Consider the following 18,746-nt stretch of genomic DNA (forward strand, 5'->3'; position numbering starts at 1 on the left):
CAAATATTTGTTGAACAAATAAAATGACAGCCGTTGTGACGCGTCGCCTTAAAGACTGCCACAGTACGTGAAGACAAGTGTCTGGAGTCAGCAAAGACGGTTCTCTGTACTCTGCCCCAGGCTGTCTTGGCTGCTGTTATACGGGTCTCGCAATGTTTTTTTCTGCACGCATCTAGTTCTATTTATCATAGGAGTCGTCTGAGGAGTTGAAAAGAACCAGAGAAACAGGAGCTGTGCAAGGGAGCTGTGTTGATGGCCCGTGGCATTCAGGATCTGGCCAAGTGTTGGACTGAGCCTATTTGTGGCCTGTAGGTGATAAGCTCAGCCCCCGTCCAGTCAGGTTCTGCCACAGACACGCAGCTTTAAACATCTGCTGGCACAGAGTGCCTCACAGTTGGGGTTGGAGTCATCTCAGCCTCACCGAGATTCTCGTTGTTGCTCTTTTGGATTTATTTTTACTGACGTGTTTGGGTGTTTTGCCTTCATGTATGTATGCATACTTGTGTGTACTTGGGTCCTGGGAAGCCAGAGGAGGGAACCAGGTTCCCTCCTGGAACCTGGAGTTCCCTGTAGCTGGAGTTACAGACAGTTGTGAGCCACCACTACACCATCTCTCCAGCCAGATTCTTTACATTAAAAAGAAATCTCAGTGTGTGTGTGTGTGTGTGTGTGTGTGTGTGTGTGTGTGTTGGGTTCTGGGTTCTGTAACAATACGAAGATGTTATTTCCTTACAGTCTTTGCTCAGCAACAAATACCTGTTGGACTTTTGGACTAACAATGTTTTTCTTTTTCTTATTAGTTCCTAATTCATACTCAGTGAGTTGAAAGGCTTTGGTCTTTGTTGTGGTTGTTTTAAGATTTGTTTTATTCTTAATTATGTGCTTGTGTGCATGAGCACATACAAATGAGTGGAGGTTCTCTGGGAGGCCAGAGGCATTGGATCCCTTCCAGCTGGGGCTACAGGTCATTGTGAGCTGTCTGAAAAGGATGCTGGGAACCAAACTTGGGTCCTCTGTAAGAACAATGTGCCCAGTTAACCACTGAGCCATCTCTTATCTCTCCAGGCTACTCCCTCCCACCCCTACGGTTTGACACAGAGCGTCCGTCCTGGACCTCGGGCCTCAAAGAGATCTTTCTGCCTCTGCCTCCCAAGTGCTGGGAGTAAAGTTGTGTTCCAGATCATGTCGAGCTTGGTCTTTGTCTTAAAGAGCTTTGATTGGTCTGTTCTGTTTGCTTTGAAAGAGGAAGGGAAATCTTTTTCTACTTAACTGTTTTAAGTTTTTGTTTTCTGAACAAAAACCATATGTCTGCCTGTTGCTTCTCGGTGAATATCAGGTCACATCGGCAGGTTTTGTTTCTTTAGGGAAAGATTATAAACTTCCTACCGTTCATCAAGGGGATCCAACTGTGGAGGTGGGATTATAAAAGAGCTTTATTCATTCTCCAGAGTTGTTGCCACGGGCCAGATCGCACTGCACCTCCTCTAGCCTCCAGGTGCTGAGCTTCTCCTGCCCCCAGAAAAGCCACCCTGCCCTTGTCTGTTGCAGTAAGACCATGAAAGGTGGTGTTTCTACAATGTAGTGTCCAATTTTCCTGTATGTGAGCATTAGTGGTTATTGAGAACATTTATACTGTATTTGGCCCTAATTGAACCTTATATAAACCTGTTTTTCTACTCTAGAGGCATGTGTCAGGGGAAAACAATCTTTGTGGAAGTCACATAAATTTTTATTTTGATTGGGAATACTATAGGAGCCCCCTCAAGGGTAGAAGAAAACTTACATTGCTCAGAAGCGGGGGCAGAGCTACACAGCGCAGCAGGAAAGCCCAATTCCGTCATGCCATGCAGATCTAAAAGTGGCTTGCTGAGGGGTCTGAGCCTGCCGCAGAGGACGACAAGGGACTGAGCTCAGTAGCCATCTAAAAAAATCTGGAAACAGCTAGGCATAGTGGCACACACCTCTGGTCATAGCACTTGGGAGGAAGAATCAGGCAGAGTTCAGGAGCAGCCTGGTCTACAAAGTGAGTGCAGGACAACCTGGGTTCTTACACAGAGAAACAGAATTGACTGCCAAGCAACTTTAGAGCCCATGCTTTGCTTTTACTGGGCGCGCTCTTCATTCCACCCACGAGTCTTCCTCTGCTGCAAAACCACCCTTAGCTGTATCCACATAGTCTCTATCTCAGAACAAGATGGAAAATAATCAAGGAAGACATCTGCCGTCCGTCTTTAGCACACACGTGCGTACACAAGCACATATGTACACAAACACAAATGTTGTGACTCTTGTCCGGATGAAAAATGAGAGAGATACTAGACAGGTGTTTACTGCTTTACCAGCGGTTACCATCATTACAGTCTGAGCTACAAAGTTCATTGGTTTAGGACCAAACTATGCTCATGAAGCGAGCAGGCTGATGGAATGCTGTCCTCTGCAAGGGAGATAAGAGCTTTTACTGTTCAATGGCGTTCCCTGTCATCACCTAGTGCTTGTTGGGAATTACTCCATCCCTGCCCTGATAGCCAAATTATGTCTTTTGGAACAGCTGACAGACGTTAGGGTTGACTTTGTGGCTTGGAACAGATGGTCTGTTATAGCTCTCCGACCCAAGCCCCTCCACATTTTTCACTTTTGAGACAGTCTAGCTGGCCTTGAGCTTCAGAGCCATCCATCAGAGTGCTGGGGTCACAAGTGTGCTCTGGGCTGTTTTGATGTATGAACCCTGTGAGGCCATTTCCACAGTCACAGGGACAGGTGTCCACCACCCCTAAGATCTGTGTATCCTTTTAATCCACCCTGCCTAACCTTCCCAGCCCTGCTCCTGAGTCCCTGGTCTGCTTTCTGTCCCCAGACATGTTACATCGTGGTTTTACAGAATCAAACTGAATATATTCTCTTTGTGGGAGAGTAGACTTCTTCAGCTACATCATTATTTAACTGTTTGAGGGTTTTATGTATACATATATATGTAAGTGACTTGTTTTGATCAAATCCCCCTGGTTCTCTCCCCTCCAGTTTCCCTGTTGTCTGCCCCTACCACTTTTTTCTCAAAGGTTCCTGTGCTTTGTTTTAAAACCCACTTAGTGCACGTAGTACTGACTGTATGTGCGTGGCCACAGGACTACCTACTGGAGCCTAGGCCACATTCCTGGAAAAGCCCCTACCCCCCATCGGCCATCAGTTGTCAACAGCTTCTCAGCTAGGGGTGGGCTTCATGAGCCCCTCACACATCCACACTTGGGCTTGGACTGGCTTCTGGCTCAGTCTCGTGTGGGTCTTAAGCATGCAGACCCTGGCCCCGTGAGTTCACATGTGTAACAGGTGTTCTGCCATGTTCAGCAGCGACAGTTTCTCTGTACACGTTCATTACCGTTACTCTGTCTCTTAAAGACTTCCCAGGCCCTTTTCCATAGACGTCCCGTTTAGCTGAGCATGCCACAGTCTCCCTTAGTCTCTGCACGTTGGCCAGAGTTGGTCTCTGTATTGACTGCCGTGCTCTGCAAAAGAAGCTTCTGTGATGGTGGCTGAGAGGCGCCCTAACCCACACACATGAAGATGAGAACTTGGAGGCAGCCTGTTACTATGCGTGTGATTGTATATGTGTCGTTTATGACTCTGTATGTGTTGATGGTTGATGTCTTGTATGGCTGAATGGTGCCCTGCTGCCTGCATACAGCATGGGGTGTTGTAGCCATTCATGCTAGTATCTGCGCTATCTCTAGCTCTGTGTTAAAGCCACTGTGAACACTTACCTATACAAGGCTTTGTACGGACACCTGGTTTTCGTTCTTTTGGTTAGATACCTAGGGATGCAATGACTGTTTTTAATGATTGGTGTATATATTAATGAGAGAGAGAGAGAGAGAACATTGTAAATGCTGGGATTACATTAGCCGCCATGCCAGATACATTTAAGTTTTGAAGACATTGTCAAAGTAATTTTCCAGTGTGATATGTGTTGAGTCCTCATAACTTGACAGCTTTACCAGCGTTTGGTACAGCCAACTTTTTTATTTTAGCCACTGTACCAGGTGTGTCAGAACTCACCTCAGTTTCATCCTTATTATTGGAGACCCTGTAACCCAGGCTAGCTTGGAACTCCGGGCCGTCCTGCCTCAGCCACAGGGGCCAGCCCCAACACCAGGCTTCTCCTTTCTTTCTTGTTTCTCTCTTGCACGTGTGTGCGTGCTCTCTCTCTCTCTCTCTCTCTCTCTCTCTCTCTCTCTCTCTCTCTCTCTCTCTCTTTTAACAGGTTCTCACTGTGTAGCCCTTGCTGTCCTGGAACTCACGACTTATTCTCTAAGCCAGGCTCACTGACCTCAAACTCAGAGATCTGCCTGCTTCTGCCTCCCAGGTGCTGGGATTAAAGATGTGCGCCGCCATCACCAGGTTTCTTGTTTCAACTTTAATTTTCACTGATTATTCAGATATAATCAGTATTTACTTTCTTGGTTTTTGAGATAGTCTGACTGAAGTTCACCCTCCTCCCACTTCAACCTCCTAAGTTGCAAGAAAAGCTGTTCCCAGCAGCAGGATTCCTAGCAACAGAAGTGCTAGAAAAAGCCTAGCGTCTCCTAGTGGGGTCTGGTCAAGAAAATCAAGATATAATCATAGAGTGGAGTACCTCCAAACTACTAAGGAAATGATCTTTGAGCGTCATAACGAACACTGTCCACGCTGCAGTATGTGGAAACAGAGCCATAACAGAGAAAAAATACAGAGCTGGAACCGGTGAAACCTCCCGGAGCCTCCCCGTTCTCCCCCTCGGCTCATTCCCGTAGGAGCTCCTCACGCCATCCACCCGAGGAGGAATGAGTTAGTGGGAGGTGGGAGGAAGTACCAGTGGGATGCCCTGGCAGGAAAGAGCCGCAGAAAGGGGAAAGGCCATTCGTGTGGGTGATTGTTCATAAGCTGGGTGTTTAGAAAACAAGAAGCCTGTGTTCTTAAGTGATAAGACATCTGAATTTCATTCCTGAAGACATTGAACCTCCTCTGTATCAGCTAGCTCTTAAAAGTAATTACACGGTGTCAGCGGCTCGCTAGACAGCTTTCCGGGACTTGTCGCTCCTGCTGTGAATTGTGTGAGGGGTAATTACAGGTGCCGCCGAGTTTCTCATCTGGCTGACGTCTCCCGTGGACTCTGGGATCTGTGTATGTGACGGGGGTGGGGAGTGTGGCTTGCAGGAAGGGAGGGGTCTGCTTGTGCAGTGACTCTTCTTTCCAGAACAGGCAGTCGGGGAGCCCACAGCGTGCTCTGCGCTTTTATTACAGCCACTCAACCTGAAACTAAGAGAGATAAAAAAAAAAAAAAAAGGAAGCAGCTTATTCCTTTTATTTTGACTTCCTGTCATTGTGTTGCCTGAGTTGGCCTCGTGATTTAGGTCTTATCAGAGGTTATTTCTAGCTGCTGCTGTAGAGGGAAGCAAGGGAAACTATGGAAGTTTTACCTTAAAGTAAAACCTGCGGTCTGTCGTGCAGCATATTGATTCAGCCAGTTGTAGAAATTAGTACAGGGGGAAGCCATCTTGTCCACTTGCTGACAGTTGTTTGGAAAAGAGACACTTGGAGAATGCATTGGGAGTTTTACTGATTGGAACAGACAGGGCCACTGAGGATGATGGTTCTCAGCAGGCAAAGGTGCTCGCTGCCCAGTGATGCAAGTCTGCTGACCTGAGCTCGGTTCTCAGATCCCACGTCAAAGACAAAGGAATAAACCAGCTCACAAAGTTGTCCTGACCTCCACACCCACAGCAAAGCATGGTTGCGCGCACACACACACACACACACGCACACACACACACACACGCGCTCACACACACTAATAATAAATAAATTTTCTTAAAAAAAAAAAGCTAGACACTTCTAGGGAACGAGAGAGATGAGTCAGCGGTTCAGTATACCTAGTGCTCTTTCATGGACCTGAGATCAGTTCCCAGCACCCACAGTAAGTAGCTCACAACCACTTGTAACTCCAGCTCCAGATCCAACACCCTCTTCTGGACGCCTCAGGCACCCACATGGGAGTGGCATGTATTTATGCAGATATACACACGAGCGTGTGGATAGAAACATTAGCATTTTTTAAAGGAAGGAAGGAGGAAATAGCTCTGCTACAAACTGCTCTTTCATTTACACCTGAAGATGTTCCTGGCACCCCTGTTTAACACAGCCCGTCGGGAAGGTAAAGCAGCAGAACCTGGTGAACCCCCCTGCGGAACAGTCCCGGGTGCAGGGTTTTCACTGTGCGTGCCACGCCGGCCGGCCTTCATCTCCTCCGGTACGGCGTCGTTTGTACTCTGCCTCCCGGTCCTTGCATTTCTCATTTACTTTTTACCTCTATCACTCCATTTAAATTCCACCTGCTGAAAGCGCATGTAGTTTCTGATGCCCCAGCCCCACCCCCGTGTTGAGGACTGGACCCAGAACCTAGACAATACATAGGCAAACATTGTACCAGCCCTTAATGACCTTTTCTAATAAATACGTTGCTTTTGTTGCGGGGGGGGGGGGGGGGGGGAGACTGACACCAGTGTCAAGTCCTGGGACTGTAGACCATGTTACTTTTTTTTTTTTTTTTAATGTGTGTGGTGTTTTGCCAGCACCTATGCTTGTATACCACTTGGAAGCATTTCCTCTACCGGTGTAGGCCGGAAGAGAGCATTAGATTCTGTGAAGTACAGTTGTGAACCACCATGTGGCTATTAGGAATCGAACCTGGGTCTTCTGGAAGAGCAGCCAATGCTCTTAACCGCTGAGCCATCTCTCCAGCCCCTCACCTTACTTTTTAAACTTCCCTTTGCTTGGTGTCATTGACACTCTTGTCTTAATCCTTCTCAGGCCCATGTTTTCTTTCTTCCACATGCCTCTTAAATGAAATACCCTTGAGCCGCCCTCTAGACTTTGGGGATGGTTTTGTTTTGTTTCATGGGTTGCTTGCATTCGGGAGAATTTTCGTTTGTTTGTTTTATAAAATTGCATTTGTTTGTTTGTTTGTTTATTGTGTCTGTTTGTGTTGGAAATGGAGCTGCAAGTGAGTTGTGTGGTGTGCATGCTGGGAACCAGCAGGGAGCAGGCTTAGCCACTGAGCACCCCAACATATTTTTTTTAAAACCTGAATGCACTTAATGTGATTTTTCTGGTTGTCCTCACTGGGTATTAATGTGGAAATTTGTTAATTCTGGTAAGCATTGTATATTACAAGGATCTTTCTATTTTGTGTGTAAACCTCCACCACATACACACACACACACCCCCCTCCGTTAAGTGTCAGTTCCGTGGAGAGCTGCTACTTAATCATCTCTAACTCTGCAAGCCCAGTATCCAGTATCGAGATTGTCAGAAGTTCTCAAAAGTATTTGTCACATGAAGAGTGAGTTCAGGCCTTTTCAGTCTTATTTAAATATTTCCAGTTTTCAAAAATTGATACCATTTATTAATGTTTTTAGAAGAGAGGCATAACTCTAATGACGTAGTTTCATAACTTCCACTGTTGATAATTCCCATCCACTCACATTATTTACATCTCCGGGAACAGCTTGTTCTTTAGACAGGAAGTCATGGCTTTGTGTTTGCGTTCATATTTGTGTAAAGGATACCACATGACTGGCCGTGCACCTTTGTCCACTGGCTGTATTCATAAAATGAAACAAATTTTCATATTTTGTTTTTTTTAATAAAAATTGTTTTTCTTGTATGTGTATGGGTGTTTCGCATACATATGTCTGTGCACCACATGTGTGCAGGGCCATGGAGGCCAGAGGTGTCAGATCCCCTGGAACTGGGAGGTTGTAAGCTGTCATGTGGGTGCTGGGAGTAGAATTCAGATCCTCCAGAAGAGCAGCCTGAGCCTTCTTTCCAGCCCAGACCCCATTTTAGTTTTCATTTTGTCTTGGTATCCATTCTTATTAGGGTGAGCTGTAATCATCTGCATTCCCCCACTGGGTAATAGTGAGAGCTTTGCCTCAGAAGAAAAATAAAAGCCCGGAGTCCCTCCCCTGTCTCCCCCATGGTGAGATCAAACCCAAGACTTCACCAGTGCTAGGCAAGGCCCTCTCCCTCTCCAGCATTAAGCTTCAGTATTAAACAGTGCAGTGCTGTTTGTCCCTACCTTCTAAGTACTTAGAGAAAATATATTTCCCAGATGTGCAGCTGAGGGCTCTTATGCGCATCTGTCTGATACTCTACTCTCTTTTAGAATGCATTTACCTACCCCGTTTCTCCTGTAGGTTTTGTTTTTGTTGGGAACTTGGTGGATGAGGAGTGGTTTGAGACAGACTCACTTTGTAGCTCTCTCTGTCCTGGAACTCAGTTTGTAGACCAAGCCCACAGAGATCCTTCTGTCCCTGCCTCCCCAGGGCTGGGATTAAAGGCGTGGACCACCCTGCCCAACTGGGGATTTGTTTCTCAAGGTTTTGGGGTTGTTTGCTTGTTTGTTTGTTTGTTTTTATGGCTAGCTTTTAAAAGTGCTCATCATCTTCCTTTTCTCTATTTTCCAAACTAATACTACTTTAATTTGTTTTACTAATTTTATTTTTAATTTATTTGTACACACATACATACAAATAAATCCAAAACAAAAGTTAACACTAACTTCAGGCTGGAGAGACAGGTCAGCAGTTAGTGCACATACAGCTCTTCCAGAGGACTCAAGTTCAATTCCCAACACCCACAACTCACACGCACTACAACTGCCTGTAGCTCCAGCCCCACGGCGCCTCCTGGAGGACGCACCCATGTGTACAGACAAAGACACATACACACAATAAAAATAAATTCTTCTTTTAACCGGAGCTCACACAGGCCTGTAGCTCTGAGTGTGCTTGGCACAGGTAGTCAGCAGCACTGAAAAAGAAGCTCACTGAGTGCACCTGAGGGGAAGGAAGCGCCTTGGGTGACTGAGAAGGGACGATTGAAACTGCGGCTCTGAGTCGGGTCATGGCTGCAATCTTATTTATTTATTTATTTGTCTGTCTGTCTACCCATTTATTTATTTTGAGGCAGGGTCTCACTATGTAGGGTTGGCCGGCCTGGAACTCAAAGAAAAATACCTGGTCTCGAGTGCTGGGATTAAAGGTGCGTGCCACCACACCTGGCTTTAACTACAATTTGTCTGAACTAGGACTCGTAAATCATGCACACACACTCAACACGGCTTGGCCAGTACAGGTGGGAATTGGTCAGAGGACAGAGGACCACTTTCGGGAGTCAGTTCTTTCTTAGGGATCAAACCCAGGCTGCAAGTGCCGATAGTGCCCGAGTCCTGCCTTTTCAGTACACGGTAAGAGAGCCTGCGTACGTTTCTCGTAGGACGGTTTTCCGGTTCATAGGATTAACTTCTGGTGTCACACAGAGTCTGTGGGTTAGTCCCACCGTGTATCACCCCAGAAGGAGGTAGGGGTCATGTGCCTCATCACCACCAGCTTTGCCGTATTTCCTGTGATTCATTAAGTCACTGATTGTACCATTCATCTGCCAGAACCACCCACTTCCAGGGTTGGCCTTTTCCTTCCTATTCCTTACGAGTTTAAAGTCTGTGTTTTAGAAGATTCTGATCAAATAAACCAGACTTGGTATTCCTCTAAACAGGAGTGGTGCTGTTTAGAAAATATTAAACAGGCAGAGGCCAGCTGCCCCTTGCTGATATTGAGTCTGTCATATTCCTAAAACTGTGTCTCACGTGGTCAAATCTGTCTCCCTCCATCACCACACACATCACAGCATCCGCACTGCCCAGCAGACATGAAGTAATCAATAAATATATGCAACGTTTGTGTACTGGGAACTGTTTCTAGACTCCTGGATAGTTTGGTTATTTATTTTGTGTTTTTTTTTCTTTTGTATATTGTATATAGTATCTCTAGCCAAATCTTCTAGTTTGTAGACTTTCATAATACTTGTTAGTTGAAAATAAAAATAGTAATGTTGTAGCTTTTTACATTAAAATGCATATATTTCTTTTACCTTAAATTCTTGAAAAGCAGAGTCAGGAGTCAGACTTTTTAGAGGCGTCATCCTGTTCCAGTGAGACATAGTAGCAAGTAGATTTTGCACTGTGACATGAGGGAACACACACACTTGTAACACAAGAGGAATGTGCTTGAAATAACCCTCAGTGCTCTCAGCGCCCCGCAGCGGTTTCCCTTCTGGTTTTTAGGCAGGGAAGAGGGCCTGAGAAGAGCCCAGCGGTTGCTCTCTGCTCTGCAGACTTCCACCTGTGCCGGTATTCACCAGGAGAGCCTAATCAAGCTCATTCCTGCTAAGTTCTGAGAGCGTCAGCTTACCACCCGACATGGCCAGTGCCGCTTCCTCCTGCCATGAATTAGCTTGGTGACTTTGAGAAAGTTGCATGCTGCTATTTAATATCTTCTTCTAGAAGAAATGGAGACAGTGGTGATGTCTAATTGAAGAGGAATGTTGTGCTGGGCGTGGTTTGGTGATGCACACCTGTGTCCCCAGCACTTGAGAGGCCAAGGCAGGAGGCCGTCAGTTCTAGCCTGAGCCACATAGCCAGACCTGTCTCAAGCAAATAAAAGAGAGAGAGATTGTTAGGGTTCAGTTGGTGATAGGAACACCCAGCACGCCGCTTTCAGGTAACAAGCATTTGGATGTTGGCATCCCTGTTCTTTCTGCTGCCGTTGTTTAAATTACTTTGGGGACCCAGCAAAATGGCTCAGTGAACTAAAGGCACTTGTCGTCAGTCCTGATGACCTCAGCCCACTCTTGGGATCCACGTGGTAAAAAAAAAAAAAAAGAGAGAGAGAGAGAAAACTGATTCCTGCAGGTTGTCCTCTGACCTGCACACATGTTCTTCGTGGCATGTGAATGAGTACTCACACGTGTGCATGTGTGCTTGCTCTTTCTCATGTACACTTAACAAAGGGGGCTGGGTGCTAAATCCTACAGCTACCAGTCAGGACTATGAGATCCTACTGTAGCCGCTGCTGAAACATGACGTGACTGTAGCGGATGCTGGAAGGATGAGACCAAAACACTCCCATGGTGCTGACGAGGGAGGTGATGTAGACCACACTGGAAAATGATCAGGAAATTCCCACAGCTAGACAGATAACTGTCAACACTAGTAAAAGAAGCAAAGCCCGTCGTCCGCAAACAGCTCTTACTCATAGAAGAACCCAACTTGGCAGATTCAGACGTCAGTCAAGGGAATAAATAAATGCAGTACATTCACACAGTAGCATACCGTGCCGCAATAAAAAGGACAGATTACAGACCTGGCACCGATGAGCGTAAGCGTCATTATACTGAGACCAGAAAAGGCCAGATACGAGAGGATTGTAGTATGCCAAACTGTTTAGATGAAGCTGTGGAACAGACAAAACTAAACTTGTTGCAAACAAAAGAATTCAGAAGAGGGGTTGTCCCTGGAAGAGGGAGAGTTCTGGCCGAAAAGGGGCACGGAATAAGTTCCTGCTGAGATTAAGAACCTTCTGTGCTTCAACTGAGATGTGGGCGACACGGTGTGTATGTTTGTGTGGTGTCTGCACACACGCGGGAACAGGGCAGTGAGTGGGTGTTGTGCCCTGCCACTCTCCCCTTATTCCCCAGGACAGGATCACTCCCTGAACCCAGGGTGAGCTGGCAGAGACCCCTGTCTCCACCCACTCACACCCCCAGTGCCAGGGACTACAGGCCCATGGGAGGCCGCCCCCAGCTCTTTTGCATGGGTATAGGGGATTTGGACCCAGGTCTTCATGCCTAAGCTATCTCCCCAGCCCTGAACTGAACTCCTTAGCCATTTGGATTTTCTTTCAGTCTGAGGTCAGTGTGAGAGTTCTTTTTAGTTTGGTTTGGTTTTGGTGTTTGTTGTTGTGGTTGGTTTTGGTTTTTTGAGACATGGTTACTCTTGTGGCCCTGGCTGTCCTGGAACTCGTTCTGTATACCAGGCTGGCCCTGAACTTAGAGATCCACCTGCCTCTGCCTCCCCAAGCTGCCGCTGCCACCACCCAGCCTCAGTGTCTGTTTTTAATGTGTGCTATCAAGCAGTCATTGACTTTCATTGTGTCTTGAGGGATGTGTGATCACCTGGCAGGAAGATAAGAACTGGAGTTGTAGCCTTGCTGCTTGCCTAGGAGGTCCCGGGCTCCATGACCCATTCTGATGAGAGGGCGGTGGTCAGGAGCCAGAGAGCCTCGGCCTGTGTCCGCAGGAATGCATGCGAAATCTCTAGCTTGCTCAGTTTTGTTGTTGTCAACCTAAAACTGCTGGGAAAGGTAGAGTTTTTTTTTTTTTGTTTGCTTGTTTTTAACGTACCTTGAAATAATTCTTAATTTATGTTCAGAAGTATTTGCCTTTTATCTGTTCTTTCTTTTCTGTTGAATTCCCGTACACATTTTCTTCTCTACATCAGAAAGGTGAAGATGTGGATCCAGGCCAGAAGGCATACATACCTGCATCAGGGAAGGGATAGCAGGACAGACAGGCTCCATTTCGGTTTCATCAAAACCTTTCACAGACTTTGGAATTTGGGTGTTGATGGCCCTCCTTGCAGCCACACTTAGAGCTGCTTGGATTAAATCCACCCTTGGTCCTGAATAGAATTTAGAATGCTTTAGTCAAATAATAATAAATAACAGTCTATCCTTATGTAAATAATTGCTTTATAAATGTCTGTGCCTGAAGATTACTTTGAGGGAATGTTTGAAGTTCATCCTACTTCAAAGGCAGTTGAAATACTTTTTTTTTAATGGGTGGGGTCACATGCCACAGCACTCTTGTAGAGGTCAGAGGAGAACTTACAGGAGTCGGCTCTTCTCTACCACATAGATCCCGATGATCAACTTGAGGTCAGTAACCTTGGCAACAGGTACCTCTACCGTTAAGCTGTGTTGCCTGCCAAGTGGTTAGCTTGGGCTGCATTGTTTTGAGGCAGAGCCTCATGTGGCGCCGCCGGCCCCAAACTTGATATTCAGCTGAAAATGACCTTGAACTTCTGACCCACCACCTTCACCTCCCTAGTACTGGGACTGTAGACATGCACCACCACACCCAATTTTATGCTGTGCTGGGGTTGGAACCTGGGGCTTCCAGGCTTGCTAGGCAAGCACTCTGCCAACTTAGCCATCCTAGACTAAGTCTTCAGCTTTAGATTTGGAACTGGTTCTTATCCAAAGAATGTAGTGGCTGACATCCTGCCCAAGACTGGTATATACCTCTACACTCCTGCATCCCTGCACACATTACACCAGGAAGGTGGGAAAGAAAACGACTTTATTTCTCTGGGGTCGGATGCCTAGCTGAAACAAAAACTTCCTATGTGGCCTGGCCTGGCTTGAAACTCAGCTCTTGTGCTTAGTCTGAGTGCCTGGCTCCTTTGAAGTCCGAGATAACACAGCTGGGACTTGGGAGGCTAAGTACGGCAGGCTGCAAGGTTATTCTGTGATGTTATTTTTAAGCTTTCTGTAGTGGTGTGTTTCCTGTAGGCCGTGAGGCTAAAATAAATGAGTAATAGGTAGCCAGTGTGTTCCGTCTGTCGGTAACACCTCTGTCGTCGAGTCTGTCCAGCAAGCCAATGATTTTCCTTTTCTCTGAAATGAAAGACCAACGTGTTCTCTGACAGTGTAGGAGTTTCTGCTCAGCTAAAGTTGATGTTGTCCCTGAAGCAAAAATCCTGAAATAGGAAATTGATTTCTATCTTTATTACTGAATTTCTTTAAAGCTCAAACCCAAGATCACGGCCAGCTCCCATGTACTATTTTTTTTTAGCTGCAAAAATCACTAAAATACTACAGCTGGTCGTTGACAGGTTCAGCCTTCACATTTTACCCTGAAATGTAATGTTAGTGGCAGCATCTCTTGGCCCTCGTCAGTGGGCAGCCTCTGGGGGATCCCCAGGAAGCACTGCCTCCCTCTGGGGGATCCCCAGGAGGCACTGCCTCCTGATACTCGGGCCCTGCATGCTCCCAGCCAAGATTTAGCTGCACACCAGAGGCCTTGGTCTTGATCGCCTGCATGCTGCGCCCTGGCAAGCTGGCGCTTAAGCCGTGGCACCAGGCAGTCAGACCCTCATGAGATCCCGATCCAGAACTGCCCAGCTAGCCCCTCCCCCGAGATCCCTGACCATCAGATGCCACCTGAGATAAAGTGAGCATTACCTAAGCTGCTCTGATGGGGGGCTGCTTGTTATGCATTACACACACACCCATAAAAGTCAACTTTCATATTTAAATTTCAGCATTTGGTTTTGCTTGTTACTGCTACTTTAGTTAAATGTGTAGCCCATTAATTGGTTGAAAAATCTATTTCTCCCATCTTCCAGGTGTTTAGTATCATAAATACAGCCTTGGAGCTGACCTTTTCTGTGTCTGGCTCTGTGGTAGAATTGCTGGGTGACTAGAGCCTTTGAGGAGTCAATCCACAGCTCCTCATTTTCAGGTTGAAGCCGTCTGTTGGTGTGGGCTGTAATTACTGTGCAGGTGCCTATGGAATCATTCTGAAGTCCTTAGAGACAGCAGACGGACAGCTTAACAACTGTGCTCAAGCTGAGGCTTCAGCCAAGAAGCTCCTACTCTGATGCTTACCCATCACACAGGATAATCACCACGTGGATTTTCAAAGTCGCGTTTTTAGGGTTGGCTAACTATACACTCAGACCTGACAGGCAGCTTCCCAGCAGAGCTGAGCACCATCCCCAGTTGTACTGTGGCCACAGTCAAAGCCCTAGCTGCCGCTCGCCCATCCTCTTTCTCCATGATGGTTTGAAAAGAAAAGGCATTGAAATAAAATTAAGAAGACTCCAACTTACTCTGTTTCTTTTGTGCTATAAAACCAGGCTCTTACAAGAAGCGTGAGGAGGGTGGGAGCTATAGAAGACTCCAGGAAAGAAAAGAGTGGAGAGGACTTTACTTTTAGGCCAGGTGTGGTGGTGGTGGCTCATGCTTGTAAATCCAGCCAAAATTCAAGGCCAGCCTCCTCCCCTGACAGGGACCTGCATACACCAGTGCACACAGGGATTTTTAAAAAGAAAGAATATTTGCAATTTAAGTCAGTTTGTTTCTAGTGTGTGAATGTCACTGAACTACTCCAGTTCTGTGTTTACAGGATGGCTATAGTCAAACCAGAAGTAAAACAGGAGCTTGTTTGTTTTGAGACGGGGTCTTAAACTGACCTCAAGTTCAGATCTCCCCATCTCAGCGTCTCCGATGCAGGGATTGTGGGCTTGTGCCACCATGTCCAGCATTTTCTTAATAGCTTGGTTGTCGTTGCTTTCGTTTGTTAGTTGTTTTTGAGGCTGGGTTTCAGGCTGGCTCAGCCTGGCCTCAAGCCCAAAGAGACCTGCGTTGGCCTCCTGAGTACTGGGGTTAAAATCATGTGCCACCGTGCCCAGCCCATGTAGAAACTGCTAATGCCACTCTGTTCCCCTACATAGAGTGCTTGTTGCTCGTACCGTGTGGTTCCTAAAGGTCTCCTGAGCAGATATAAGACGAGAAGGAAGCTTTCAAGTATTTTTCCAGACATTTGTTGATCCTTAGATGTCTGGTTGCCAAGGGGACTTGAAGAAGACTAAAGAAGGTAGAGGCTGATTGGAGATTTGAAAGGGAGGTAGAAGCCGGGCAGTAGTGGTGCATGCCTTTAATGATAGCACTTGGGAGGCAGAGGCAGGCAAATCTCTGAGTTCAAGCCAACCTGCTCTACAGAGCGAGTTCCAGGACAGCCAGGGCAACACAGAGAAACTCTGTCTTAAAAGAAAGAAACGGGGGTAGAATTTGGCAGCAGGTAGAAGGGCCATGGTTGTGTGTGTCTCCTTCCTCTTGACCATCAACAATGGAGTCAAGTTCTCTCTTCTAAGATCACAAGGAGTCCTGGATTCTCCTCTGCCCATACTTACCTGCTGGCACCTTGTTTGTCTCTAAGTATATAAACTGATAAAGCCATCATGCTTAATACTTCAGAAATGTAAATGCCTTAACAGAAAGAAGATAAGGTAAACCTGAAGGCAACACAGGCAGACGTATTCAGAGGCAGTGAGCCTGCAGCTTCAAGACAGGGACTTTGGAGCCAGGCTAGCAGGGTTTAAGTCCCAGTTCTGACAGTGGGCTGGCTGAGTAACTAGCCCATTTTCAGTGGTTTCTTCATTTGCACTGCTTTATGGCACTATAAAAGTACATAAGTTAATGCAGCCACACCTGCTTTGGACAATGTCTGATGCTGGGTCAGCTCCCTATAATCCTTTGCTTGCTCGTATTATCACACTGTTCCACTTCCTGTTGTTGTCTGTCTCTGCCTGATTTGTAGTCAGCTTTTCACGAATGCTACCACGGTTGGTGTGTAACTTCTGCTGTACCACATTCCTCACTTTAATGGTTCTATTCTGTTCCTTTGCTGTTTTCTTGTTCTCAGGCTCAACACAGAGATACTTTCATCGAAGAACGCTATGGGAAATACAACATCAGTGACCCTCTGATGGCTCTTCAGAGAGACTTTGAAGCACTAAAGGAGAAGAATGATAGCGAGAAGCAGCCAGTGTGCACAAACCCCCTCTCCATCCTCAAGGTGGTGATGAAGCAGTGCAAGAACACGCAGGAGCGCATGCTGTCCCAGCTGGCAGCTGCCGAGAGCAGGCACCGCAAGGTAGGCCCGCCCGTGGGCAGCTGTGTGCTAAGGAAACGCTCAGAGGGCAAAACGCGCCCTGTCAGCAGTGTTCTGGGGAATCTGAGGGGACGGGTGAGCTCTCAGGTATGGAAAGGCCAACCAGTTACCCAGAAGACAGGAGAGCACAAAGGAAATACAGACTATTGCCCTATTGCCCGGGTTCAGTTTAAGGATCAGGCCAGACATTACAGAAGAAGACATTCCTTCTTGGTACATCACTCAGAGCACTTGGCTTATTTTTTTTTTTCCCAGATCTCAAGTCTTCCAAACTTCAGCAACAAGCTGGAGTCTAAGCAAGCCTGTGGCTGAACAGAGTGTTCTCTGTTTGCTTATTTAAGTGATAAATAAAAAGATTAGCAGGTATTTAGGGAAGAGAGAGTATAAATCCACCTGATTATAACCATGCAAGCAAGCATGGAGATTGTTTTCATTCATTCTAGTTTGGCGTTTCATTGCACGCTCGGGAGACCATAAACATCTTCCTTTGATGCCTTGCTTTTAAGTTTTTCTGTACTGGATTGGGGTCGGGGGCAGCCACTCTGGTTCTGTCGCGTACTCCTGAGTAAGAAGGACAAGCCTGTGCTCCAATGTGCATACATTCAACCCCCAGCTTGTCATCGCCACCCAATTCTGGCCTGCACACCACATTTGGCAAGAATCTGCATTTTTTAAAAAACTATCATTTTAAGTTTGGACCTACCAGATAGGCATCAACCGTGGTTTGTAGGAGACATTTTAATCAGAAAAGCGAGCTCAGCAAACTTAGTAGACACTAGTCTGTTCTCAAGGTCATCTCCAGCGAGCTGGGCCTTCCTGCCTGTCTTTGTTTCTCTTCACTGAGTCCAGAGGATGAGTCCTTAGCCATGGGGAGGTCACAGATGTCCCACAAGGTCCCTGAATATAAAAAATAGCACACATTTTTATGAAAAGTGTATTTTTTTTTCCTACTAGGTGTCGTGCCTTAGGTATCATGGAAAGTGTAGTATTGATTGCCAGTCTAGGTGACCAGAGAGAGGAGAAAGTTAAAAATAATTGAAAACCCCTTAACATACTCTTGTTTCAATGTAAACTGTTTTAAGTAGCATTAAATTTTTGAAACCAAGTAATTCACCTGTTTTGTTTGTTTGGTTTTTTTGTTGTTGTTTTGTTTGTTTTTTGTTTTTTGTTTTTTTTTACGACAGGGTCTCGTGTAGCCCAGGCTGGCCCTAGGCTCTCACTGTATCACAAGGATGCCTTTGCTTATGGGAAGCTGTGTGCTACCATCCCCAACAAAGTACCTCTCTGCCCTTGGGTGTGCTACCCAAGCAGGGCGCTAAGTTTGCAAGTAATCAGTTAGTACTCAGAGGTTTATAATTAGAGTAAGCTTATATATGGCCAGAATTTGCTGAAGATTCCCAGGGTCTGCCCTTCACTGTGTCGAACCCATTTCACCTCTCAGATGGATCAGGATCTGAAGAGCAGATTGGGTCATGCTGCTTGCAATGGAAGGAGAGTTTTTCAGTCCCATTCTTCCCCTTGCCCATGCCCCCAGGACTCACAGGTAGCTTTATCTTTGCTGTTTTGAAACATGGATTCTTGTGGCCCGGCCTAGGCTTGAGCTCACTATGTAGCTGAAGGTGACCTTTGACTCGCCCTCCTGAGCGCTGGGATTTCGGATAGGTGCTTCCCTTACCCAGCTTAAGGAAGCATCTTTATCTCACCTGAAAACTAAGACTCTCCCTGAGGCCCCTGCCACTTGCAGCTTCTAGCTCTTGAGGAGCCTGCAGGGTGAGATGGCTCACTCATCTCCCGGACCCGAGAGCTGCCTGTCCTCATGCTCTTCTCCCTCCTCTCCCTCTTCCAAGTGCTCTTACACCTTCCGGAGCCTGGAGAGACACCTGAGGAGTGAAGAGCGCCAGTGGGCTAGCACACCGGTATCAGGCAGCTCACAACTACCCGTGGCTGCAGCAGCATAGAAGCCATGCCCCCCGGCCTCCGTGTGCAACCACACTCAGGTTCACGCATTCACACACATTCTCGCACATAGAGAGAAAACACATCTTTTAAAAAACTTTCTCCCCTACTAAAGTCTCCGGTCTCTGAGACTTAATAGTCTTTTCATTCCTTTCTGTACTTTTAAAGGACTCTCGAAGGAG

General features: G+C 46.5%; 1 protein-coding gene across 3 annotated transcripts in view; it reads left to right on the top strand.

The window, feature by feature from the left end:
* Cttnbp2nl (CTTNBP2 N-terminal like) overlaps window positions 1–18,746 on the top strand; it is a 45,960-nt gene that overhangs the window by 20,423 nt on the left and 6,791 nt on the right. For all 3 annotated transcript variants that reach the window (XM_021634210.2, XM_060392935.1, XM_060392934.1), the window contains exon 4: window positions 16,360–16,590. In XM_021634210.2, coding sequence (XP_021489885.1) covers window positions 16,360–16,590 — 231 coding nt within the window. The remainder of the gene's footprint in view (window positions 1–16,359; window positions 16,591–18,746) is intronic.

Source organism: Meriones unguiculatus, chromosome 10 (assembly GCF_030254825.1).
Source record: "Meriones unguiculatus strain TT.TT164.6M chromosome 10, Bangor_MerUng_6.1, whole genome shotgun sequence".
In the NCBI taxonomy this organism is placed as follows: Eukaryota; Metazoa; Chordata; class Mammalia; order Rodentia; family Muridae; genus Meriones; species Meriones unguiculatus.